This window comes from Dufourea novaeangliae, unplaced genomic scaffold (genome assembly GCF_001272555.1).
Source record: "Dufourea novaeangliae isolate 0120121106 unplaced genomic scaffold, ASM127255v1 scaffold67, whole genome shotgun sequence".
Taxonomy (NCBI): Eukaryota; Metazoa; Arthropoda; class Insecta; order Hymenoptera; family Halictidae; genus Dufourea; species Dufourea novaeangliae.
In genome coordinates, this window is record NW_015373941.1 from 204572 (window position 1) to 231560 (window position 26989).

Sequence of the window (26989 nt, forward strand, 5' to 3'; positions counted from 1 at the left end):
ATGCATTTAGAATAAATTGTCTTGTAGTTAAGTGAAAAAATATATACTTTTCCGTTTCATGTTTCATGACTGTCATATTTATCCCTTAACCTTAAACTGAAGCATCGGATATTTTTATTCTCGTGAAATCATATAGATACACGTAATATGAATGGAATACATAACACTTCATTTGTGCTAATAATACTCAGAATTCATGCTTTATCGGTAACGTCGGGTATTGACACTAAAATGGTAAGGGGGCTACTGATGCCCTCGAAGCATGGGACAGAAAATTACATTGCAAGATAGGTCTATTCTTATATCTTGTCTGTGTTTTTATGTCCGTGAAATGGCCGTTTTTTAAAAATACCATAAAATCCATTAATCATGGCATTTGTAAACATAGGATCAATGCAGGTAAATACGATACGCAATTTGAGACGGGCAGAATTAAATTTGAGTCCTTAATTCCACAGGTATTCTCATTTTTCTGGATTGTTAGTTGAAAGCCCCATCACTAGATAGCGTGACAATTTAACATTCCCAGGCAAAATTTTGTTTTTATTAAATATTTCATTATTAAGCAGTTTCGAACAGGCTTTGTTATTCTAAATATGTATAGGGAAATTCAATAAATAGTCCACCATCTGCAGAATATGTTTTTATTGCAGAGTAGTCATGTTTTTGTCATGTTTGCGTACTTCTTGTGCCAGACATGACGACTTATTTGGACGCCACAGTCGCAATAGAATTTATTTTTTAAGGGTTTCGCGTAGACTTTTTTGTTTTCCACGGTAGGAATTTAAAGCTCAAAGGATGCAGATTATTTTCGAGTAACTCTCAATTAAAAAAAATTCCCGCAACATTGTCAAAATTGCAATTGATCTCATTGAGGCTGGAGGGTTTTCTATATACATATTCATACGTGAATATACACTGTACGCATTATTCCAGATATCAGTATTGGTTGCACATAATCTTTTTCAGTACCGTTAGTTGCTGAAAATAGAAACTAATCAATGTGTTGATACACAGCTTTGAAGCTTTTAAACCAATCGCACGCTTGACGATAATAATGTTTCGCTTAAGTCACTACAGGGGATGGGGAAGATCTTTTAGGGAATGGTTTTAAGGAGTAGAAAAAGCACGCACGTGTCTACGCAATACATCGTAATCTAGTAATAAATTATAAATATATACTTGCATATTACAACTATAGATACAAAAGATGACATGCGGTATGAAAGTATCGTTCGTTATGCGCTTAATGTAAAACCACGATCCCACGTGTGCAACTCGCCACGCGAGACATCGCTAAATCGTTTTCTTCGACGCGTGTAATCTATGAAAATCTTCCCGACAGTTTTCGACGATATTTCTTCGACTATGTCACACGTTTCACACGTGGAAAAGTGTCTCAATAGTCCGCCATTTCTCTTTTTATCACTTTCCCGTACGGCACTGGGCACAGAACGTTCACGTGCGATTTTATATTTCCCTCGATTACGGCCGATCTGCAAACCGTTCATGGGATCGTTATACTTTAAACTACCATCGGACTAACCGGTCTTAATTACGATTTCCCGTAGACAGTCAATGTTGTATAGTAGATGTTGTTAATTTTGGGTGCAAACATTCGAAAATTTACGCGAATACATTCTCAATTTGGACAGATGTCAAATGTTAATCACATACATACAGTTACGATCGATCGTAAATCATGGATCCCCGATCGAACGAAGACGAAGAAGGTCGGGGATGGTATAAACGGTTGCCTGTGATAAGTGGCGCGCGGCATGAATGAGCGGGAACGCGAGTCAGCACCGCTTTTGGGCGCCGCATGGATCTCGTCTATGAAATAACCGAGTGAAGTAAATCGAGGTGAAGGGTCCCGCAAAGCGGGTAACGGTACATTATACTCATCGGAATTCATGGTACGGTCCATTCGTACTGCGACTGCACGTCCATCCTGTTTGTAGGTACGATTCCGACCGTCGTGCTTCCAGAGTCCGGTTTCTGAGAAGCATAAGCGGGCCAGTCATCTGTCTCCCGAGCTACTCAACCGACTTGAACAGGCGTACAAGAACCAATTCCTCTCGTGCCTTTCTGCGTTGAATTGCAATGGGAATCGTGATTCGCGGCATTCAGCTGAGAATCGCCTGGTATTAGGTGGTTCTTAAAGACAGAGCACAATGACGCGAGAGACGTTTGTTTTTTTATAGTTACGATCGCGAAAAGTTTATTCCTTTTTGCGAGATTTACGTTCGAATATGTCGTTCGTTAACGCATGTCAATCGGTAGCGAGGAAAAGTTTTTAATAAGAGGACGAATAAAATACGAAGCGCGAGCAAGATTGTACAACGATGGTTAAGCGGCCGGTTAATCGGAAAAGGCATTAACAAGGTTTCCGGCTCGTTACAGCCCGGTCGAGGGGAATGATATAACTTTATGACGCTCCTGGAAAGAATAACTCGCCGATGCTCTCTTCCCGTGGAACGTTGTTACCGAGGCGGTCTATACCACCTGCTCGAAACCGGCTCGCGGAGCCAGGTCTAGTGAACTCGATCGAATTCCGAGACCGGATTCTGCGAAACGACCGCCGGTGCTCCGATTCGCTTTTTTCACGCTGAACCGACTTCTTCGAACTGTTTTCGGCCACGACTGGCCCTGGGGAAGACGAGAATGAGAGGACGCGCGTCACTGTACAAGCCCGACCGTGAAACAGGCCTAATCGTCTGATGGATTTTTTTTTGTCACTTATTTTTCAAACAGTACTGCATCGTCTCGATGAAAACGAACGGTTTGCAGATCGGCAAGTTCTGTCAATCCACCTACCCACGCGTGAGAACACCGCGTGGCGTTAACGATCATCGTTTTCTGCATGGAAGAGACGTCTCCGTCGCGACGCCAAGTCGATCCAGATTCTCGACTTGCTAGAAGGATGTTCCGCCGGATGTAATCGTGTCACCGTACCCTGGACAAACTAGGGAAGTTGATCGGTCCATGGTAAAAGTGGCCCCCACCCCCTCCCATCCGTCCAGTGGATAAGAAAGAAACGGTTCCCGGGGAGAAAAACTCTTGCATTTTCTCGATTTCTCCCGAGAAATCATTTTCTAGCGACTTCAATAGGACAACTGGTCTCTCTTCTCTCGGCGTTCGAGCTGGCTCCGTCAAAGAGGTTACTAGGTCCCACGGCGAAGTTGTTCGAGCTTGGGGTCACCTACCACCGACACACGGCATTCGGGACCGATCCTCCCGGTCAGCAGAATCTTTATTCCCGATTGCCCCCGGCCACCTCTGAGTTCGACGAACGTTTAAAAGCTTGGAACAGCCGGAGGCTCCGACGAGGCGCTTGCCGAATTCCTCGGCTTGCAGACGCAACCGCTCTCGACCAGAACGTAATCTTGACCGGTCAAGGTCACCGGTCCCAGCGGTATCACCAGAAACAGGTACGGCACGTATGTCTGCGTGCACTCGCCGTGGACCACGTCGCACTCTTTCGATCTGAAACAACGTGGACGAACACGATTTTCGTTCGGTCAATCTCAAAGTCGACAATTCGGGCGACCCGACGAACACGGAGAAGGCCCGCGACACCGCGTGACTTGATAATCGTCCGAGCAAATACCGGTCCGAAAAAAAAAAAGAAAAGAAAAGCGTTTCAAAAGTAGCCTCGTTCCCGGTCACGAATACAATGATAGCAGACCCGTCCGCCGGCCCACTGTGCCACATTTACGAATCGACGCGACTCGCCGATTGGCCTCGAAAGAATTTCAAATTCGAATCATGCGCTTACATTTACAGATCCGCGACTCGACGTGCCAAGGAAGCAGCAACGGGGCGGTGGATAACGATCGAAAACTTGACGGAATTTCTCATCGGGAGACGTAACCGCGGATGGGGACACTAACGGAATTCGGGGGAAACCAACGATCGGCTTTATGGGACAGTACTTACTCGCAAACCTCGAACACCACCTGTTGCAACAGATCGGGGAACTTCTGAACGATCGTCACCGGTTGACCGCTGGTCAAGCTGACCCCGTACATGGGCGCTGTGGTGTTGTACCTCGTTTTGCATAATCTGGCCGGCGAACCGCAGGATTCTTTCGGAGTAAATGCTCGTCCTGAGGACAAAAAATTATTGTCCCGTATGAACCGAACGCTTATTTCGTATTTACATTCTAGCATGTATATAAGTAATAGTAAAGAAATCAGCGTTGTGTCGAGCACGTATAAAAGGGTAACTTTGAAAAGGATCGACGAATCATCGTTGTAAATTCGTTCGAACCATGAATCTCCAACGTGAAACCTCGAAATGAGGAGTAAACGAAATTATGTAGGTGCCTCGTCCGGCATGATTGGCGCCCTTTCTTTGGAATTCCGACGGCTCGTGTGTTCGTAACGACGAGTGGGTCGCCGATAGGTCCCGTTATGAGCAGAACGCGAGCGATAACTGTATTGGCCGGATAACACGGTGCCTTATTACTGTCCTCCTGCACCAACGAACGAGCCATTATCCATAGAACAAACATGGAGAATCGATGCCGTCGAACGACCGTTCTTACGATACAGATGCGTTTTTACCGACGATAATGAATCTCTCTATCGCGTAACCGCGAATTCGTAGAAAAACAGCTCCACGATCGGACAGAAACACGCGCGGCGGGTGTTCGTGGTCGGTTGCTTGTAACCGGGTTTTCGTGTCATAAGGACAGCCGCATAATTCAAGGCTGCGAAGTGCCGGTACCATCGGGCAACCGGTTCTCCCGATTTTTGTAGATTTCGAGCACGCGCTCGAAAACGAAGCCGTTTCAAACGTTCGCGAGATCGTTTCGCGTTTCGAGGGCGAACACAATCGATGACGTTTAAAATTGTCTTTACGGAACGACAGGCAGTTTAGAGACCGTGGACCGTTTTTAGTGCCGACACAACGGTATCGCGGAGGAACATTCACGCGAAAGGCGTTACCTTGTGGAAGGCGACATTTTCCGAGAGCGTACTCACTCGCGGGGGAACGATCATCGAGGAAACGACGGGCGTACGATAGTAGAATGTTTGCATATTACCAGGCCCGGTACAATAACCTCGTAAACCTCCACGTGAAACGCGTTCTACCCGATAATACTCCGATGGAACGGCGACCGGAATAGTTACAAATTAATGTACGCTAACGTTCACTCTGCTCCGTGCGATGACCGAGTGGACAAGCTATCGCGTGGAATTTTATTCGAAGCACAGGTGGCGAGGGCAGGATAAATAAATTACAGAGGTCCGACGCGAGGATGTAGGTTATATTGCCGCTGGTAATTATTCGTGATTCAGGCAACCGGCTCGACTACCGTCCCGCGAGGTTCGTACAAGAGGGACAAGTTCTCGTCTTCCGCGTGCTTTCCAAGCCGAACCACACGTTCCTCCGGGTCCGCAATCTGTTAACGCGTTGTCTCATCGCGTTGGGCCAAATAGGAATCGGTGGATGTTTCTCTAAACGCCTTTGGTACCCGATCACGTTTGTCACGAGATCCTCTTATGAAAGAACTGGCAGAGGAAGGCAGTTTCTTTCGCGGATCACTTACCATTCCGAGTGTTCTGCGTCGCGATCGTGTAGTCCCCACGAGAGACCTTATAATTGTGTAGTAGCGCCTGCCTCGTCAGTTCGGGATCGATCGTCCTCGGTTGATGCGACCTGGCCGTTCGACCGCCCGCCCATAGGTTCTTTGCGCTTCTCGATATCGCGGCTCTACGACAGTCGTTCGTTTTGATAACGGTATCGTCGCCGTTTCTCAAATTTCAGAGATCCTTAAAAGGGGGGTAACACTTACGAGGGATACTGCATGTTATTCGGCCCGATACAGTCCATCGGGTCCGTGAGCGCGTCTCCCCACACGTACTTCAAGCCCAGCCCGTTCCCCTCGCATTTTTTCGTTCCGTACACGTGGTGGGCGCAGCTCGTGATAACGAGGATCAGACCGAGATACCGGGACATCTGAAAGCACAGAGTAGATACACGTGAATGAAATGGCCCAACGCCAGCGGGGGGCCAGACCGTGAACGGTCGCCAATTTGTTTCGATGCAGCCCCGACATATGTATGTTGCACAGTGGGATGTAACTGGTCCGATTACAATAACAATGAGACATTCTACAGGGTATTCTCGGAAACGAACACATCGCTGTACTTGGAACGTCCGAGCAATCGAAACGGCCCCGTAGCGCGACGTGAAACGAACAAATTGTCTCACGTATCGGGAGCCGGTTCGTGGATGCCTATTAATGAGAAACTAATTACGCCAGGGCGAGCAGGAGCTCATGAATAAAACAACCGTGATTGGCAGCGGACACGGATTACGGGGATCCGTACGGGAGAACGCGTTGTCAACGTGTCGGAGGAAGAGGGTGCGAGCGAGAGCGCGCGATCTCGGAACTCGAGTTCGCACGAGGTCAAGAGCAAAAGTAAATGACACCTGAACGGGACACGGTGTGACTCAGTCGCGAAAAAATTCATCACTCGCCGTGCGTCTACTATCTTTTACCCTTTCGCTCGTAAATCTTTCGTCGGAACACACGCGTAACGATGACCGAATGATCGGCGAGTTACGAGACTCCGTGGGATTTCAGGGGTCTCAAACTCGATTCGAAGTCGGTCGTCGTCGTTGTCGTAGTGTCCCTCTGCTCGAGGCTACGTTCAGAGATGTTCCGTTTCACGGACTGGTGGCACGACGACGGCAAAAGAACGAGCAAGTAAACATTTTTTTCGCTTTCGAACCTCTCCAACGATGGCGATCACCGAGACGGAGCGAGAGAGTGACGACCGTGCGCAATTAGGAATAATAATTGCTCGCGTGTAATCGATACCGATCACCCGTACAGAGTTTGGGGTTTCTAGGTTGCCGGGTCCGTGTAACTTCCGTTATACGCATTTGTCGTCGATCGGAACGGGAGTGAAAGCAACCGTCGATTATAGAGGTCGATGTTCGGTTTCAAATGCCTCGCAAAATTTTTACCGATGAATCGTTCGTACATCGGTAGCAGCCGATACGTGCGAACGAGAAAAGCCAAGGTACGGAAACGACAGACTGACAAGGACTGATAAATCGCGCGTGGGAAAAGGAAAGGAAGGAAATCATTAATGGGCAACACTCAAGGCTGGTCGTTGGCCGTGACCGGTGTCGCGTATCTGTTTCTTCAAGGAAGCGTCCCACAGGTTCTCAGCGTTAAGCCTAGTTCCCGTAGACTTCTATGAACATATTGAATCGAGGGATTAACGAACACGGAAAAATTTCGGACTAGACGACTACACACGGAAAGTCGATGAATACGTATCGTTCAGTCTCTAACAGGTGGATTATTCGGAGATCGTTATTCGGGTCCTGGAAACTGGAATACATATGGGATCTCGAACTCGCGACTAATTAAGATCGTTCACAGAGTTGTCTCGACTCGATTCAGCTGTTTCCAGTCCCCTTTCGTCGGGGATTTTCGCACGCGATCATCGGTGGAAGCTTCACGGTGGATCGGCCGCGAATCGCGTTTCAAGCAAAACGGACACACGGCCGGGGCTTGTAATTGCCGGAGCTGATATTGATCGCGCAATAAAGTCGTCCGGATAAATATCTACAGGGTATATCCGTGGTCGCGTCTCGGGGGATTATATAACGGCGATCCAGGAGTAGAACGAGCAAGCTGCACGTGAGAATCACCTGAACTTGGGAGATCTACGTGAACCTCCGTGGGTTACAGCGCTCGACGGTAATTTAGGATCGAGAGGAACAATTATATGTAGCCGGCGCGCAAATTCTCACGTTGTTAGGAGCTTCTTTTCCCAGTCTCCGTCCGCGAAGTACTGTTAATACGTTAACGCGTCGGGGGAATAATTAACAGACTATCTCTGATCGCGACGACGCTTCCCTAACGGAGTCGCGAGGAACGCTTCAAGGGCGAAAAAGGCACGAACCTTCGTGGGCGAAGAGATCTGTATCTGGCTCGCGTTACAAATAATTAAGGAACTCGTAGCCTGCCTGAAGAATGACAGCGAAACCGTAAGAATCGGACAAAGAAGAGTCGAGGAAAAAGGGCAATTTCCAGGAGACGGGAGCAGATTCTTCGTGGACCATGAAACGCGTCACGCGGTTGATTCTAACGGTAAAGATGAACCGTCCAAAACGTCCTCTCCTCTCGCTTCGGTTGCTCTTCATCGAGTGTACGTTTATTCATCCTTGTCCTCGATAACGGTACAACCATTTCGGTGCTTCGTTTCATGAATAAATTATTATAACTGTCAGACAGTTGTTACGAGTTCGGGATTCCTATCGATCGTATAATCCGCCATCGTCACCCAGAAATTTTCTGCTCGTTGCCACTCTCGTAATCTCATGAGGATCATGAGCGAACTTAATTATTATCGATTCACGTAACGATCGATCGTTATCCCGTCGCGTAAACCACTTACGTATGTTGAAACAGTTCGAGATCGTTGTACTGGAAGATCTAAAGAAAGAAAGAAATGCGAGTATTATCGACCCGAGTATCGCGTCTTTCGGAAAAGAAAAGAAGAATGTAAAAGACCAGAACAGAATCTCACGGCGGGTATACGGCGCAGGAAAGAGCCAGTCCATGGCAGGATACCTAAACGCCGAACATTTTCCCCGGATAATAAACCTTTGAGGAACCTTCTCAGCGCCCGTGGTATACTTGGACACGTCCGCAATAATCATTTTTGAAATGCTCCGTTGCCTTCTCATACCTGTCTGGAATATTTCCAGCAGCAAACCTCGAATCTCTCTCTTCTCCGCTCTCAAAGATTTTACGCGCAGCCGCGACAACGCACGTGGCGGTCTTTCATCGACGGGTTAGATTTAATGATTATTATTTTCTCGTTTCCGCGACAGAAATTCTAATTAAGAGATCAAGCGAGAAGAGACAAACTTTACTTTAAGTATCTTCTGAAATGTCAGTCGTGTATTTGTGTAATTTATCTTGGAGTCTAATTAGGACCAGGGTCTTGGCTTGCCGGAGAATACAACTGCTCGTGTAGTAGCTCGAACAGTTAAACGAAGTTATTAAGTTTTCAAGGTTTACGTTCAGGACGGTTTAGTCCCGAAAATTTGTTAGGGACCCGTTGCTAAACGTCACTCACCGTGAGGAAGATCAACTCTGACACAGGTGCGTGAGAATCCTTTTCTCGGTCCGTACGACAATTACTCGATCGACTACGGCCGTTACATTAATCGATCGAAGCCTCCAAGGTTTGAAGGAGACAGGATTAAAACGAGGGTACACGAGTCTCTTAAACACTGTTCATGTCACTACACCGGATGTCGTGGGGTCGAACACCTCCTCCGTCTTCACAGGTGGATGTCCAGAGGTTGACTGTAGAATCGTAAGTAACCGCTTTCTGTGCTCTGGCAGAGCTGGGGAGAAAGAGGGGATGAGACGAGGAATATCGGTCCCTATTCTACCTCCAGTTTTTTTTTCCTCTCTTATTGGAGGAAAAGCCTGAAGGGGAAACGAAAGAAGGTAATCCAGAACGCCTCCCTTCCCTTTTTTAATTTCGAATTTCGTCGCAACTGTTTCTGTCGAAACTAGATCAGTAAATAGTAAAAAACGATGGTCTACAAAAAATTGTACTATATTTAATATCTTTGCTCTGGGCTAAAAAGGACGTGTAATAGAGGGTTAAAAGAATAACAATCGTTAAGATTACACTCTCTTTATGTTCAATTTCAAATGATGGTAATATCGTACAAAGTATGTGTGTATTTTTAAATTAACAGATTATAATCATTTGCGTGTGTCAGAGCCGTTAGTTACATTTTTATACACATGTAGATGCGATCAACCCTAGAGAATTGATTGCGTGTCGGATGGATGCGCGTATAAAAATTGTTTAACATTAAGTCCTTTTTAATCTCTATTTAAATATTACCAAATATTACCATTAGTCATTGTATTTGTGAGGGACCTGTACTTATAAGTAAACTACACAAAAAAAAACGTCAAAACTGCATACCTGATCGTGAAACAATGTGTTTCTCAAAAATTCTCCCTCAACGGAATAAAGCGACTAAAATTGATAATATTAGTTCACTGATAAATTTCCTTTCTTGAGCTCTAATCTGGATAACCACTGATGTAAATGATCTCTATGGAATTTCCTACCCATTCTAGGAACGATAAATTTATGAAATATGTTACATATTGCAATAAACAACATTCAATACCTTATAATACAGCAGCTATTCAGTATCGAAGTAGCTTATGTAAGCTATACCTTTTGTATTAAAATAAGCTTTGATTTCACGGGACTTTCGATAAACAAGTGGAAATCGCAGTCTTATAGATACTAAATGTGAAAATGACAATGGTGATCGCTGCTCAATGGAAAATTGTCGGACTAAAATTCAACAATGTTACCAACAAGAATGGAGACCGACTTTTATCCACGGAACTGAATGAGAATTGCATCAACGTCGTAGCTTAAAATACCCGAAAAGATTACCTTGCCAACGAAAGCTTAGGGAATCTCGATTCTTATTATACTTCGCTTAACTAAACGTATCCGCTAATAATATTAAAAACATTTACATATACATATTACACTCGCTTACTCAATCCTCAAACTTAATGGAATTGATGGTAGTATCTATTTGACCGCCGCGGTAGCTACCACGTTTTTTCTTCGTCTTTTCGTGACGAAATGACTTCCCCCTCGTATATTTCAGGTCTTGGTTTGCTTTCTCTCCCCAAGAGCCGCGTGCACCTCTCTGTTAAACAAAAATTATATCTTCACTTACCATTCTACTGTTTAATTAGATAATTTGTCTCCTGTGATGTGACTACCCCTCACCTTTATACAAATTTTTATCATCAATCGTCAAATGTAATCTTTTTATTTTGTGGTGGCGTGCTATCGAATGATTTTTTATTCTCGAAACCTCCCCTACCCCCTCTGAATCCACCGCGTCCACCCCTATCACCGCCATCGCCCCACGATTTTCTACCTCCCTCCGATTTACCTCCTTCGTTATCGTTACCACTCCACGACCTTCTGTTATCGAAACCACCTCGACCTCGACCTCCTCTGAATCCTCCACGACCACCTCTGTCACCACCACCACCATCTCTATCGCCAAATCCGCCTCGGCCGCCTCGGCCCCCACGACCTCCACGACTATCCCTATCGCCAAAGCCGCCTCGGCCACCGCGACCGCCACGACCGCCTCTATCAAAGCCGCCACGACCGCCTCTATCAAAGCCACCACGACCGCCTCTATCAAAGCCACCACGACCATCCCTAAACCCTCCGCGACCGAACCCACCCCCTCTACCTCCACCGAATCCACCCCTATCACCATGTTTCTTAAAACCACCCTCGTCTTGACCGTCCTCCTAGAACAAAAGAGAAACCCAGGTCAACCGCCGTTTCTTTTTCATAAATACATCTTAAAGAAATAGCTTTTTGATTAGTTCTCCCAAAACGAACATTTCAGAAAGGATCGGTGAATGCACGGAAACATGTCCTCGAGCTTTTATAAAACGGCGAGTGACCTGCGCTTCTCGGATGTTTCCAAGCATTTACCTTTGCCTCAAAAGAATTGTTAGCCAATTTTGGGTCCAATTTTACCTCCTCGTCCTTTACACGACGAAACGGAATATTTTTTGTCTGCTAAACATAAAACTTGGTAAATGATAATTTTTTATGAAGAAAATGAATGTACCAAATAAAATATTATACCTTATCACCATTGAAGCTGTTACTTGCTTTCACAAAATTGCTGTAGTTGTTTTTCTGAGCTTTTGGTGGATTTTCTTCTTCTTCCTCCTCCTCATCTTCTTGCTCTATTGCCTTATGCTTTCTCTTTTCTCCTTTAGCCGGTGTTTTTTGTTGCGGCACCACGTTCTGTTCTTCATCTGACTCACTTTCATTTGAATCTGAATCTTTTTTCGCAGCCGCTGGTTTTGAACCAGCTTTAACTATAGGTGCTGCTGTTGGTTTTTCGTCTTCAGACGAATCTGATTCAGAATCTTCACTAGTTGGTTTCTTCTTGGCTTTTGCTTTGGCAGCTGCCTTTGGTGTAGCTGCAGCTGCTTTGACAGGCTTTTCATCTTCAGATTCATCAGAATCATCAGAGCTAGATGAGTCTTTTTTTGCTACTGGTTTCGCTACTGACGTCTTATCTTCGTCAGAATCATCGGAATCTTCACTGGAAGACTGTGATTTTTTAGCTACCGTAGGTTTAGCGGGTGTTACAACTTTAGCAGGAACCGACTTCTTAGCTGGAGGTTCTTCTTCGCTACTGTCATCACTAGAAGATTCTTCCTTTGTGACTGCTGGTGTTGCCAGAGTAGCTTGTTTAGGTGGAGCTTTTTCTTCCTCTTCGCTACTGTCGTCACCAGATGAAGACTCTTCCTTCTTAGCGGGAGTCTTCTTTGATGCTACTTGTGCCGAAGATTGTGTAGGTTTCTTTTTAGGTGGTTCTTCTTCTTCACTACTTTCTTCGCTAGAAGAACCTACTTTCTTTGCAACGGGTTGTTTTGCTGACACAGTTTTGCTTTGCTTTTCAGATTTTACAGGCCCTTTCTTTTGTGGAATAGATTTTTTCTTGTCTGGAACAGCCTTTGCAGCTGGTTTAGCAGAAGCCTCTTCTGAAGAATCATCAGAATCGTTGCTAGAAGATTCTGCCTTCGTGGTAGCTTTAGTCAGTGTTGGAGGCTTAGCTTTAACTGGCTGTGGTTTTGCAGTTGCTTCCTCCGAGGAATCATCAGAATCATCACTGGATGATTTTTGTTTCTTTGCTGGAGCTTTTACTACACCTGCAGCTGACACAGGTTTTTTTAGAACTGGCTTAACTGGACTTTCCTCTTCACTATCTTCACTAGAAGATTCTTTCTTTTTGACTGCAGTTTTTGTCTGAGGTTTTGCAGCTGTTTTTATAGATACATTTGCTTTAGACTCTTCTCCACTATCCGAATCAGAATCATCGGATGATTCTTGTGCTTTAGTCACTTTAGTTACTTTAGGTGTTGAGACTGCTTTTGGCTGTGCTTTAGGGGTATCGTCTTCCTCTTCTGAAGAACTTTCATCTGAACTGTCTTTTTTCTTTACTGGTGGTACTTTAGATGGAGTTTTAACAACAGGCTTAGCTTTAGTGGCTGCCTTAGGTACCGGTTTCTCATCTTCACTAGAGGAGTCATCTGAAGATGACTGCTGCTTTTTATTATTCACTGAAGCATTAAGTGCAGCTTTACCATTTACTTGTGGAACTTTCTTTGGAGCTTCATCTTCACTTTCTGAACTTGAGTCTGAACTACTGTCTTTAGTTTGTGCTTTTATATTTAGTTTTCTAGGAGAGGTCTTCTGAAAATGCTGAAACACCTCTTGTATGGACACTGATCCTTTCGGCAGCGCGGGCTGAAAAAATAAACGAACATGAGTGACGGTTACATTTATACTTAGAGATAAAGTAGAATTTACTCATGCGAATAACATTCAAGCGGCGTAATATTAATTTGTAATCGTAAAATTTATAAAATACGCGACAATCAAGACAACTTTCGATGCAAATTCGAAATATAAAATGACGAAAATATTTCGCCCACGTGGTACGGCAGAATGGCGGTACTTCTTATACCGCATGGGCAGCGGCACAACTGAAATCGATTAGCCAAAGTATATACGTAAAATCTTTATATAACCTTACCGCTTTTGTTTTCTTCTGAAAAACCTTTGCCAATGATGCGTCTTTTTTTAATAAATAATCGTACACAAGGGCAGAAACATTTAACTCATCAGTGGATGCCATGATGGACGCGTGCACAAAGAACTTGGACAACGAGCCGCAATTGGATGCAAGAAGGCAGAGGCCGCATAGGCATTCTTCCGCCTTCGTGTGAGGAGCGCTGCAATCGGGCATAAAATGCATCGAACTTAGATGCTGGACTCATCTTACAGTAATATAATAGTTACTTTTGGAACGTATAGTCAATTATAGATTTGAAATCTATGCAATAATTAACATATTTCGTTCATATAGCATCTGTTCAAATGTGTGGGGTTTTCTTAACAATTATTTCAAAGAAAATTGTTCATTATCGTGCGAAATTTTCACATGGTATCTAATGGTATCTACCATGATGTAAAGATACTGTAGTCAATCATGTATTGGTTTATTCTATGAACTTTCCGAAAATTGATAAAATCCTCCTCTCGTGATGTGATTGGTGAAATATCAGTTAGTACACTGTGCATTGGACATTTTAAAAATGATAAACCGACTCCGGTTGTAACGCGTGAAGTGCTGAGTTTTTGAATGATTATTCAGTTTATTTACTTATATTTGGCGGTGATTGTTCGAAAATAATGACGGAAACGCAACAGAAGACGCAATGTATAACGTTGAAAGGCTCCGCACAATTAGTCAAAGAATATCTTCGTAAGTTTATCATTATTTAATATTCTTTTCAAACGTACTTGGAACCGTTGATCATCTCTTCGAATGACGGCTATTCCTTTGCCTTATGGTTCTTTGTTCTTATTACAGTTTACGGTGTGAATAGTATTTTGTACCAAAGAGGCATCTATCCTCCAGAAACATTCGAACCTTCCGAACATTTTGGGTTGTTCGTTCTAATGTCTACGGATGAAAAAATCAAGGGGTTCCTGGATACTGTTCTTGGCCAGATTCAAGAGTGGTTGATTCAACGAAAAGTACAAAAAGTAACACTCGTCATAACGAACGTAAATACCAAAGAAGTTTTAGAGAAGTGGGACTTCAAGGTCGATTACGAAGGTCAGGTTTCTAATGGAGTGAAGGACAGTACAAACAGTGGCCTTCCGGATGTTGGAACAAAAGAAGCAAAGGCTGTACAGAAGGAGATTCGTGAAGTAATACGCCAGATTACAGGTATACTTTATGTCAATTGTTTTCAGACGTACGCAGAGGAATAGAAGAAAAGGTGCTACTACAAGAGCTTTGCTTCCACTTTCTATGTTTTTTTAGGTACAGTGAGTTTTCTTCCATTATTGGATTGTTTATGCTCCTTCGACATATTGACTTATACTGTACCTGACTGTGGCATTCCAAACGAATGGGATGAAACACAGCCAGTTTTCATTGCCAATAGTCAGGAAGTACAGTTAAGATCATTTTCAACTTCTATCCATAAAATGAAAACTGTAGTCAGTTATAAGAATGTCTAGAAATAAGTGTTTTATCATTTGCAATTGTTGAAACGTACATATGCAGCGTATGTTGATTTGAACTATTTTAGCAATATTTAATATTAAAGACTGGTATTTTAATCTTATTTTGAATGCGAATGATCACTATCAGTGATCGCATTACTTTTAAGAGTTTGCGCATATGTATTGATACTACTATTGTTTGAGAAGAACTTTATAGAAATATATTTTTTGTCATACTTTGGGTATTTTATCTCGCATTAGGGGAACTCAATTGTTCCATTAGTTCTCTTCTAATAATTCCAATAGCTTTAATGTTGCCTATTCCTGTCCTTTTCTTCTGCTTCCTTCGTAATGTTTAATTAGGTTCTATAGTTGAGTTTGTAAGTAGGGAAACCAATGAACTGACAAGAATCTTGGCAGATTTTATTAAAACATAATTGACTATTACACTTAACACAGAAATTATATTATTTTACTTGGCAAAGCATGAAAGATACGACTAGAATAAAATATTCTTCGTGTCTCACGTTCGTCACATACCAAATCGCAAGTAACGTTAGCTTTACATAAATGTTCTCTTGTGTACGTTTGCTGCAAACCTCGTTAATATTTTGTCCGTTTGTCTTTCGATGTACACGACATAAATCACGAAACAAACGTTAATCCGATCTTGAACGTAGGGTCGCAACAAAATTTTCGGGAGTACGTACACGTTGACTAGGCATCTTGTTTATACATATAAGTAATTCGCGGGTGAAATTCGAGTGCTCTTTCCGGTGCGCGATTTGAAATGAAATTTATTATAAAACTCGTGTTTTCCCGTAAACTATTCTCATCTTCATTCAGGGGTGTCGAATAATTGGTACTGCTTGTAACACATTCTTCTGACTCTGGTACCTACTGTACTCGATTTCTTCGAGTCGAATCGAAGACCACCTTTTGTTTAGGAAACATCAACAGCGGCTTTATGTTTTCGTTAATAATTGCAGCGTTCCTCTTCCCTTACGAACAATTTTCGCTATTAACTTCGTTAACGTACTTCGTGCTGCTAGAGTTTAGCCTTTACGATCCATAGTGCACTTCGTTTCGCTATTAGACTATCGTTGAACGCAATCGTTCACTGTCACGCATCGTACAAAAAACGAATCGTTAGGTCGACCCTCCATCTCTGTTTCTCTTTCTCTACCTCTTCCAAACTAACATTATTTAACTTTCGAGAACAAGGCAGGCTTGCTTGCTTCCGCATGTCTTTACACCGGGTCCACGCTTCCGGTCGCGGCCCACACTTCCGAGGGCGGACAGCACGTCCGTAATAATCTTTTTAACACTGTACGCAAGCTGAACGCTCTTAAATCTCACCTAGACTATTAGATTTGCGTCGGTTTTTTTTCTGGTTAGTTTACACACTGCAAAAGCTGCTGGAAATACGTTCAAGTTTATAAACATTACTAACCCGACCGATCCGCTGAGAGTTTGTTCTGTCACGTTTTAAGTGCACCGTTCGGCTAGGGGTATTTATCAGGTATATCGAATAGGGTTGTTCAAAAGTCTGGAATCGGCCTCACAACGGATTCGATGAATTTGTAGCGAGTAATTTTCCATTTTCAGACTTTTAAACGGTAACGCGTTCACATCGGTTCCGATTCCAATTTCTCCAATGATGGAGAAATGTTTAAAAACAGTTTATTTGTTTGTTGCGAAGACTGAAGGACCCACCGCGGACCAGTACACGAGTTACGTGTCGCTATAACATTACGCGATAATTCTCTTGAGTACCGTAAAAACGCGTCTCCTAGTAAAAACATTGAAAAATAAATAACGCGAAACAATATACAATATTTTACAGTAGCGCTTAGTTGTCTCGTCCGTGTCAGGGCGATTCTCGCGGTTCGGTAAATCGATCTCGACGAAACAAAAGATTGGTCGTGTTTCGTTTCCTTCCAACGATCCTGGCACAGAATCGACGAGGGCGGTGGTATTCAACGATAACAATCGTTGATCGTTTGTAGGTGAATTAACTATTATTAATCATCATCATTAGTACGATCGTCTAACGCGGCAATAGTCGTTCTCGCGGGTCCGCTCTCTTGCTCGAATAAACGACGACGCGCGCGCGCGCGCGTTCACCTCAACCCCGTTTGGACTGTGCAACCCTTATGCACCTCCTGTCTTCGTTTATACACTTCTACTTAGGTTTACCTTGGACTAATCGCTATGGTTCGATTTACGTTCGTTTTATGCGTAAAATATCATAAAATACATTCCTCTTTTCTTCGCTATAACTAGGCTCTTCGTTCCGCTCGGCCTTCGAGCTCTTTCTCGACGGTACCATATTTTAATCGTCTCTTTTTTTGCTTTTTATATTATCCAGGAACGTTACGCGAGCCTCATTCCGTGTCCTTGTTCACGCTCCTCGCGTATACGTCTCCCCTTGAAAGACCAAAACGTTACAAACTATATTAGCATTGTTTCGGGAAGGGTACGGGCTCGCTCGCACCGGACGGAACGCCGAGCCATCGATGACTTACGATGACTTTCATACAAATCGTTCGAGATAGGTACGAGCGACGTGAAATGAACTTCGTAACGAAAAAGCACGGCGGCACTAGTAAGCTTGCACGGACATCATACGCTACCACGATTCTCTCGTCTTAAAAAAGTCTTTGGTGTGTGTCGCTAGAGAGTGGCACAGTACTTCCTCCTCCCCTCGCGTGGGAGAACGCTTGGAAACACTCTGTTCGCTCGTTCGTTCGGCAACTATCTATACGTAATCGTTTTATACCTCTAGAAATGTAAAAAGTATGGCGCGCGTGTGCTCGCCGCGATCGATGTTGACGTCGAATCAGCGTTACAAATTGTTCTGTATATTTTATGGAGTACGAATGAATGAAAGGACTGATTTGGAGTCGAATGTACATTGCAATTCTTAAATAACATATGCACAGCATTTACCTGAAGCTGACGTGAATTAAATGCCAATAGTATACATCTACGTAACCTATTGAAACATTTCTTTACTAAGAATTACATTTTGCTATACGATCCAAGAGTAACATACTTCCGTTCGATTATACTCAATATTTCGCTGAAGTAACGGCCAAGATTTCAGCTTTCGAGAAAATCGCTTCGTGACTTCCGGTAAATGTTCGTTTCGCTCCTAACGAGTAACACCGCTTGATCGTCGCCGTCCTCGACTTGATTATCGACGGCGCGTTGCTTTCCACCGTCGCCCTTTCTCGTTCTCTTTTTCTTCTTTCCCTCAAGCACGATCGTTTCGTACAAGGCCAATCGGGGCCGATATTAGGATTCGACGAACGGTGCGGCGAAAATGTAATTACTCGGGCCGGTGTCGAGGCGTTGCGATTCTTACGGCGATGTTCGTTGCGAGTTCCGTTAATTAAAGTACCGAAGCCCGATTTCGCCGGGACTGGCGTAATAACGTCCTCTCAACGCTTTTTTCGTCCCAACAAAAAAAATACACGACAGACGTTCGCTTTCGATGTCTCGATCGATCGGTGGTCGGCACACGCTTCGCTTCGAGGGATACAAGGAATACTTTGTACAAGAGCGTCCTGGACGTGTCTGAATGCACGCTTTGACGAACACTCGCTCGACAAACCGAGGAGCACCTTTCACGGCGGATTTATTCGTGATTCCAAACACCTGGTCGGGTCCTCGAGGCAGTCACTTTCGTCGATGAATCGAATCGGACCGGTGACACGATTAATATACATATCTAGTACCGAATATCAATTGATTCTGTGTCTAAGGTCCATCTGGTTAAAAGCGGCTAATAATAAAAATATGGAAACCGAAGTCTGAGCGAAGGCGTCGCGGAATTTAATAGAAGAGGACTTGCGACGAATAAAATTGGAATTTTTGTCGAATGGAGTTGATATAAATCGTTCGAAATTATCGAAATCCATGTCTGTCCGCGCAATTACGTTTCTGCCTCGAAGACACTGGCCGCCACGTAGAAAGACCGGTTGATCCTGAAAATCCTATTACAAGATCTGGGATCGTCTAGGACAAGTCCTTCTATTCGCGATCCCGTAAAACGAAATCGTCGCGTCCACGTGGCGCTGTAACGATCCGCACGTGTTCACGGGGAAAGGCTCACGACGTCCACCACTTCACCCCCTCCTTCGTTTTCTCCTTTTCAACCGGGGTTTAGGAAAAGTGAACGAAAGTTCCAGGATTTGTGAGCCGTTTGTCAAAGAAGATTACGAGCAGTCTTTGGGAAAGTAACACCGATAATGTCGCGGCTTCCACGAAGACGCAATATTGGAAGAAAATCGAAACGACAAATGATCCACGAGCGGCGCACAGCGAACCCTTCGGGGAGAAAATTAAGGTTGTTCGAGCTGTTCGAAGGAAAAAGAAACAACGTACTCTCGTAAATGCAGTTTACACACGCGGGACTTAAATTCGATTTGGCCGCGATATTTTTCCTCGCTGCTGCCAGTTCGTGCGGCAACGTTTATCGTGTGTCCCGACATTTTCAACCGGCCAAGAGAAAACGAAGGGTGAAAGAGAAAAAGGGAGCTTGCTTTTTTTACTCTCCCCCGTTGTTTTCGTACGTCTAATTCAACCGCGGCGACCCTTTCTCGCCGGTGGACACGCTGTTTTCGTTCAATGGCGTCGCTCGTTCGTCCGAGTCTCCTCTGTTCTTGCTCGGGTGATTGCTTTAGGACGACGTCAAACCACTCGACGATGTTCTGCAATGAAAAAGAAAGATTCGAGCGATTAAAATCCTTCGTTCATTTGGATCGTCGTTGATGTACAAAATCAAAGGGAGAGACTGTCTTTGTACAATGTTTAACGCGTGATTTAAAGGTTCTAACGACAGGACGAAATAAGAGCAGACGGAAAAAAGTAAATCTGAGTTAACCATGAATCTGTCTTCCTATAACGGAATAATAAAATTACCTGGTTAGGATATTTCGAGATGCTGATGGTGCCTTTCACAGCTTCCGCGTTTTCGAAGACGTTATTCAGCCGGATATTCATGCTCCTCGGTGATAGTTCAGGCGAACTAGTTGACGCTGTCGGGCTGTCTCTGACGGTCCAGGACGCAGGACGCGCGTAAATGACGTTGGTCGGCGAATTGCTTCATCTCCTGGGGCTCTCCTGCGACAGGAAGTAGCCGTCGAAATTATTCGTGGACCGCGAAAGGCACCGTGGCTGATGCCTTTGCCCTTCCCTGGACTTTCCGGCCTAATTAGCCCGGATCCATTAAGTTTATCTGGGGACATCGAGGTCGCCAAGTTCCCCGGGGAACCGACGCTCGTAGGAGGAAAGTTCGGTCAACGGGCGGGAGAGATAACTCTGGACTAAGTAGCGAATGATTAAGCCGTAACACCGTGGATCGTATGTTTCTACCGCAAGCCGTCCGATCTACGAACCTAGGTAACAATTAGCCAGTTTCAGCGAATCTCGTATGTTTAAGAACCAGAGATCGTCAGCGATTAAACGAGATGATGAGATATTAAAAAAATTCTGTAGGTATTCTTGTATGGAGTCGCGAACGTTATTTCTATTCTGAAAAATCGATCGGAGAATACTACGTGTTTGTTATTACAAGTACTTCCTGCGATGTTTAAAGGGAAATGAACGGGCAGAGAATATGTAAATTAGCACAGCGACGATTTCGATTTACAGTGTATATTCGTCCATAGAGTTGATCTACGCAGCGATCGATGCAAACAAGCAGAATCGGTAATAGATGCGCCCGACAAATTTGTTTTTGCCGGCTGGTGAGGGCCGATAATGGTCTTTGCTTCTAATTAGCACAGGCCATTAGGTTTATCTATGATCGTTAAAGTCACCGAGTTTCGTTCTTGCTGCAGCTGGCGACGAAACGATTTCAGGGCTTAGCGACGGTTCCCGCGCTTAATTATTGAGCATTAATACACGATCATCGCACGTCGACTATTAAAAAAATAATTCCCGTCGCGTGTCGGTCCGCGTGAAACAAAACGGGAAAATTCAATTTTTATCCCCTCCTCCCATTTGCCTCGAGGAATGGTCGTTACAATGTGTCTCGGTAATTGATTTCGGTCATCAAAGAAGAGAAACGTGTAAAGCGATTTGCTTTGTCTACTATCGTTGGATTCCCTTTCCTGCGAAACCGGCTCTCTCTTCATCGAGCAATTTTAATTGTCGTTCATTCTTTGCTTACTTTTCACCGAAAGGATTTTCCGAACAACGACGACTAACAAGTTTTGCTAACACAGTTTCTCTAATACGCGATAGTCAGCACTTGTACCGTCCCCAGATTCGTAACTCGCAAGTGTCCTATAGTTGGCGAGGGTTATCGGGTTACCGCACGTTGAATAGTTTGCAAGTCCATTATAGTGGCGTTAAGGCCGCGCGTATCTTGCACACGTTGCAACGCCTCTACGTGTAAATCTTCATGGACCCACCGCTAGTTGTGTATGTTTTTCGATGCTAATCAGTGGCGTGGTTTCTAAACGATTTAGATAAACCGAGGGCGACAATGATCGCAAAAACCAATAAATCGCGGATTACCCGTGTAGATGTACACGCGGACGGAAACATAAAACATTCGGAATCGTCTCTTTTCAGCAAGCGAGGAACGCAGTAACGATTTTCCCCGACGATCATGGCGAGCTTTTTTTCTCTCGCGAATCGTTCGAACCCACGTTTCGGGTGGGGATGGTTAGCTTTTTCTCTCAGGCAGCCTTTTTTCCACGGTGCAGAGGTTGCAGCGAGTTAGCAAAGAGCCCCGGCGTGGATATCGCGAAGCTCATATCCCAGGGCACTCTTTTCCCAACGCCCCCCCACATTCTCTCTCTCCTTTTTCACGGGCGTTCTTTCTCGTGAACCGACCATTCCTTCGTGTTCCCCTGCGATGCACGGCTATCTAAGGACTCCAAAGATAGCTGCTATATATTACGTTGGATCCCGGGCGTTTATTAATCCAGAAACGACCCTTCTTTCAATGTCACGAAAACATTTCGGAACAATCCAACGTCGCGAGGAACGACGAAAACGGAAGAAAGCGTAAATCTCTCTGTCCGCCCTACGCTCCGGTAACTAAACGGATTGACATCGCGAACCGAACAGCGGGTCCCGGACAAATTGCTGGAAATGTAACGCCGCGACACTTACCTTTGGGAATCGATGGCGTGACCAGACGTTCGTCGCAGGCTCGAAACGAGGCAACGACGACGACGAAGAAGGAGAAGAAGTAGTAGTAGAAGTAGAAATAGAAGGTTGGGGATACGCCAGTGTAAAATGGAGTAGGGAGGTGTGTGGAGGAGAGTGAATGATGGAAAGACGCGGCAAAGAATAAACCGCGAACCCTCGACGAGCACGGGCTGGTCGAGGAATGGGAACGCCGCGCAGGAAAATGGAGAGCCCGGGGAGAGCGAAGAAGACGAGGACGCGTATGTAGGAACCTGAACGGGTATCGGGATGGGATGTGGGTGAGGCTACAACAAAACAAAACACGATGAATGTCCCGATGTGCAAGCTGCAAGCATAACAATGTCAGGAAGATCGATGGTTAGTCTTTGTCACGTTTGCCGTGCCGCGAATTACCTGGATAGATGGCCGGGCACGCCCTTTCCCCTCATCTCCGATAACGGGCGCGTCGATTGATTTGCAAGCAACGTTTAATATTCTGCCCGAATCAAGGGATCGGAACACAGACATTCTCTATCCAGACAACTCTCGACGAGTAGTTAATCAGAAATTAGTAAGCGATATCGAATATATCACTCGACAGGAGAAAGATGAATTCAACGACCTGTACTCACGATGCTGTTAATTAGCAGAGACTACGCGTCAGCATACAAAAGAGAATACGTGTTAATCGTTAATTTTTTATTACCTTGACAGTGCCGCTAGATGCGCTAGAAGCGGGCGAGCGTCACGTCCTCGGCGAACGAAGAGAATTTATCCATATCTTGAGTTAGCGTGAAGAAGAGAAGCCCCATTAATTTTAATACAGAAACCCATCGAGTTAGTCTTGTGGGAGGAAGGCTTCGGTGATTTGTTCTTCGTTCGATTCGGTTTCGTTTCGTAACGGTCTCGATACATTTTCCATGCTTGTGGATTCGAGTCCGAATCGATCGAAGATATCGTCGAAGCCGGGCTGAAAGGCGCGACACAGGCAAGCTCGAACGCGCGGGAAATTCGCTGGGGGAAATGGTGCGCGCGCTTGTGGGGTTATTTCTTTTTTTATTTTTTTTGAAAGCAGGGATGTGGTTCGGCCTCGTACTACACAGCGGCGGTCGTCTTACGGGCTCTTCAGGGCTCTTGGTCGGCCCTCGAGAGAAGCGAACTCGAGAGCTAGCACACGGGGTCGAGAAACGGTCATAGTTCTATTTCCGTCGCTCGTGAATCATTCTCGCTTCACCTATCTCTCCTAACGCCTTGGTATAACGCCGTTATACGGGCCCGCTGAAAGATGGCGCGTCCCTGATAAAGTTCCTCCGAGGACGATTTCATAGGGAGGAACTAACCCGTACCGGAGGGAAAGTTTCGCAACGCGAAAGAACTACGTTTCTCGTTCGTCCGTCTTCGAACTCTAACGTCGTCGCCGCAGCCTTGTGTTTTTATTCCGAGAAGGTATGGGGTGGAGGCTTTATTGAGGCATTCGAGCCGTGGAAACTTTCATGATCGTCCTATGTATTCCGAAGACGGGGTACCACGCGTGCGCGGAAGGATCCCCATATTTCGAGACCGCACTTTTGCGGTCGAAACGAAATTTCGACCGTTCTGCGAGTCCGTCGACAAGTGACGTCGTAACGACGGAAACTTGGCCCCGGATTCGCCACTAAACGGTCCGTTTCTGGACCTCCGACGTAATAAATTCCGCCACGGTGATGTTCCTACGACCCTTTGGGAATCGGTTTAACGACGCGCACAGTTGTCGAAGTCTGCCATCCCTCCCAGCCGTTAAAATTTCGAAGTCCATGGACAAGGTGTTCCGTACCGCGGGGACGTTAACCCGCAATTTTATTGTTCCGTCGACCGTTAATAATATTCGCAGTAGGTATTCCTGCGATTGTTCGAAAATTAAGCGCGATCCCCAAATCCCAACGCAACAATCTATTAGCCTCCCTCCCCTCCGTTACCACGAACCCGCTGATAGTTAAGCGGGACTCGTGCACGGTAGAGGATTATGCCCGGCCCAATTCGTGGATTAAGCGATTTCAATTAACCAAAAATTACACGACGATGGCCAGCTGCCTGGCCTGCTGAAGCAGCTCTCTCGTAGCCACCGTTGATACTTCCTGCCCCGAAGATCCAGATTTCGGTTTCGCGGCAGAGTGGATCGGAAGGAGGCCGATGCTCGATCGGGGCTGCAACGCGGTATCCGAGTGTATAACAGGGGACGATAGAGCTTGGTCACGGTAATGCGTATCAGACTACATTTCACGGTTGATCGAGGCCCACACAGCACCATCGCCATAGACAATTTCCCAAAGGGTACCTAGAGCGATATAATGGGTCGGCCATGGTATATACCGTAGGCCACGGCAAGCTCTATCGCATTAGGGCTAGACCTCCGGCACTGGCAAGGAGGTGGTTAGATTCTCTGGCTCGTTCTCTCGGGGTGAATTCGTCAATGGGTCATCGATGCTCGAGTCGAGGGTTTAACTCCGTGCGCGGCTGGCTACCACGAAAGAGTCAATTCGAAAATTGTATTTCGAGGCACGTACGTCGATCGTGCCTCGTCACTTCGCAATCTTGCTTCTCTCCTTGAACAGCACACAGCTTGCCCTCTCGCCTCTCGGCGTTGCACCACTTCTTGGTTAAAGTTTCAGGTTGCCTTTTTTTTTTTTTTTCGAGTAGCGTTGTTCCTTTTCCAGAAGTTATCTAGTTATCCTCTCTGCGGTGTACTGCAGACGGGAAGTGGAACCGTTTTCGCTGCGCCGACGAACAGATTCGGTCGGGGTGGCTGGTTCCGCTTCGTCTGGATCCGGTCCACCGCCGAATATCCTCGCAGTCGTTACAGTTTAACGCGTCGGGCGATGTCGTAATGCGGATTCATAGTCGACGAAAGCATCGTGGCAGCCACTCGACCGTGTAAACATTGCGTACTCTCGGCGCCATCGGACGGGAAATCCTACGACCGTTTCTGAACCCCGTATATATACCGGGGCCTCCTTATATCCGCCACCGCCATTCCCCCTGAGGACATATGTCCTTATACCGGGTCCGGTGAGCTTTAATGAAAGCCATAAAGCGTTCTCCGGATCGTGCTTGCGGCGCTGTAGCCTGGGCTATACTGGTTACGCGATGGGTATGCGGTTCGCAGCCACAGGGGCTCGAACGTTTCGATGCTTCCCGCCGAAAGACCGATTAACAATTGAAACGACGGGCTCCCGGAGATACGCGTTTGTCGGTGAAAGTATCGTGCCTCGGGTTTTCGAGTCCTCTGTGCGTATAGATCGTCGAAAATCGGTATTTCGTTATGGAGGTAACGGAGCCGGAACAGGAACCATCTGCGCGTTATGTTCTACCATCAATGGCGAGTTTACAGGCGAACGCGATACGCAGGTGTGAAAGCTTTCTCTGTCCTGCTTTTTTTCTTTCTTGAAACGCACGTTGCGAACAATGCTATTTTTTTTTCAAAAACATCAAAAGCACGATCCGTACGACGCTGAAGGCAAGCCATGAAAGCGTACAAAATATCGCGCTCAGGGTTTTTCCGTTAAAATAACGCTTCGGCAGGATGAATTTCGTTGAGAATTTTATGAGCGAATCGGTATGTGTGGTTCCCAGGTCTAGAAAAGGTTAGAAGCCCTCTCCATGTGTATTCCGCAACAGGCGAATCGCTGGGAATGAAAGTTTCCCGATTCCCGTGAAAATACCCTTCCGCGTAATCGAACTTCGCTCCCTCGAATGTATTAATTACGTTTTAATCGGTTCCGTCGGGGATAATACACGAAACGTACCAGCCTGGTGGTCGCGCACGATCATCGAGTGATCGTTGTTTCCACGTCGCCCTCGTCGCCGATGCGATTCTCTCCTCATACATTTTAATTCAGAGCCACCACTCCCCCCCCCCTCCTTTCATTGCACGCTTTTTTAATTCGTTCCTTTTGTTCCGCGACCGGATCCATCATCGCGCTCCCCCTTCGTTCTCTATATGTATATTTGAACCGAGTATTGTTGTAATTGCCCTTTGACGGTTTCGTTAAGCCAAGTGCACCCGGTGACAATTTGTTCGAATTCCCGGTCGCACAATGGTAACACGCTACCTGCGCGAGTATTCTCCTATTTAACGCCGGTCCGCGAAATTTTTACGACAGGGCATTATGTACCGTGTTGGGTCGTTAAGAACGCGGAAATCGTTTACCGTTCGCGCTTTAACGTTTGCACGTTTAATTTCGACGCGATTAAATAACAACACGTGAATCCCCCGATTCTGGTGGTCCGTGTAAACATATTTACCGATCAACGTCGTCTCATTGTTTACGTTTGGGGTTTTAAAGGAAGTCGTAGACTACCTGATATAAGGTACAATTCCACGCGGAAACAAGAAGTAACGCGCGACAGTACGATCGACCCGTAGACATTTCACATCGATAACGCCCGTGAGTGTTTTGAAGATCGAGGTCGGGACAAGTTTTGTTTCCGGCGGTCGTGTTATCGGAGGGGGGATGCGAAGCCACGGACGAGAAACCGACCATATTCTCTAGGAAACGATCCTATTGTATAAAACGGGAATCGATGTTATTGCCTGGCGATAAATATAAAATACGTTCTTTAGCGATCCGACGGCGCTTTAAGTCGACGTTAGATCACGTCGCGAAAGGCCCTCTCGAAGGTTGGAAAAATTTATC

General features: G+C 45.4%; 3 protein-coding genes across 5 annotated transcripts; 1 reads left to right on the forward strand and 2 right to left on the reverse strand.

Annotated features, from left to right (window-relative positions):
* Positions 1 to 3296: 3296 nt before the first annotated feature.
* On the reverse strand, positions 3297 to 5967 carry LOC107185707. Its single transcript, XM_015573456.1, has 4 exons — positions 5804 to 5967; positions 5558 to 5721; positions 3940 to 4108; positions 3297 to 3486 (listed from the first exon to the last, which is right to left on the reverse strand). Exons 1-4 carry the CDS (start codon positions 5965 to 5967, stop codon positions 3297 to 3299), a joined length of 687 nt encoding a protein of 228 aa, XP_015428942.1.
* A 3706-nt stretch (positions 5968 to 9673) lies between these two features.
* Positions 9674 to 13856, reverse strand: LOC107185724 (nucleolin 1-like). Of its 3 annotated transcripts, none has more exons than XM_015573479.1 (4): positions 13681 to 13856; positions 11715 to 13391; positions 11559 to 11642; positions 9674 to 10743 (listed from the first exon to the last, which is right to left on the reverse strand). In XM_015573479.1, exons 1-4 carry the CDS (start codon positions 13780 to 13782, stop codon positions 10588 to 10590), a joined length of 2019 nt encoding a protein of 672 aa, XP_015428965.1. In that variant the 5' UTR covers positions 13783 to 13856; the 3' UTR covers positions 9674 to 10587. The 3 variants fall into 3 exon arrangements, with proteins under 3 accessions (XP_015428965.1, XP_015428964.1, XP_015428963.1); XM_015573478.1 differs by having other exon boundaries at positions 11559 to 11645; XM_015573477.1 differs by lacking the exon at positions 11559 to 11642 and having other exon boundaries at positions 10661 to 11368.
* Positions 13857 to 14208: 352 nt separating this feature from the next.
* On the forward strand, positions 14209 to 15179 carry LOC107185703 (mitotic spindle assembly checkpoint protein MAD2A). Its single transcript, XM_015573451.1, has 3 exons — positions 14209 to 14412; positions 14521 to 14883; positions 14980 to 15179. Exons 1-3 carry the CDS (start codon positions 14340 to 14342, stop codon positions 15177 to 15179), a joined length of 636 nt encoding a protein of 211 aa, XP_015428937.1. The 5' UTR covers positions 14209 to 14339.
* Positions 15180 to 26989: the final 11810 nt, after the last annotated feature.

Excerpts from the sequence above, each read along its gene's own strand:
- LOC107185707 (XM_015573456.1), bottom strand. The coding sequence starts at position 5,967 with ATGTCCCGGTATCTCGGTCTGATCCTCGTTATCACGAGCTGCGCCCAC. Across the intron at positions 5,722-5,803 it reads AATAACATGCAGTATCCCTC|AGCCGCGATATCGAGAAGCG; the intron begins GTAAGTGTTACC and ends CGACTGTCGTAG. Across the intron at positions 4,109-5,557 it reads GACGCAGAACACTCGGAATG|GACGAGCATTTACTCCGAAA; the intron begins GTAAGTGATCCG and ends TTTTGTCCTCAG.
- LOC107185724 (XM_015573477.1), bottom strand. The coding sequence starts at position 13,782 with ATGGCATCCACTGATGAGTTAAATGTTTCTGCCCTTGTGTACGATTAT. Across the intron at positions 13,392-13,680 it reads TTCAGAAGAAAACAAAAGCG|CCCGCGCTGCCGAAAGGATC; the intron begins GTAAGGTTATAT and ends TTATTTTTTCAG. Across the intron at positions 11,369-11,714 it reads ACAGCTTCAATGGTGATAAG|GAGGACGGTCAAGACGAGGG; the intron begins GTATAATATTTT and ends CTTTTGTTCTAG.
- LOC107185703 (XM_015573451.1), top strand. The coding sequence starts at position 14,340 with ATGACGGAAACGCAACAGAAGACGCAATGTATAACGTTGAAAGGCTCC. Across the intron at positions 14,413-14,520 it reads ATTAGTCAAAGAATATCTTC|TTTACGGTGTGAATAGTATT; the intron begins GTAAGTTTATCA and ends TTCTTATTACAG. Across the intron at positions 14,884-14,979 it reads AGTAATACGCCAGATTACAG|GTACAGTGAGTTTTCTTCCA; the intron begins GTATACTTTATG and ends ATGTTTTTTTAG.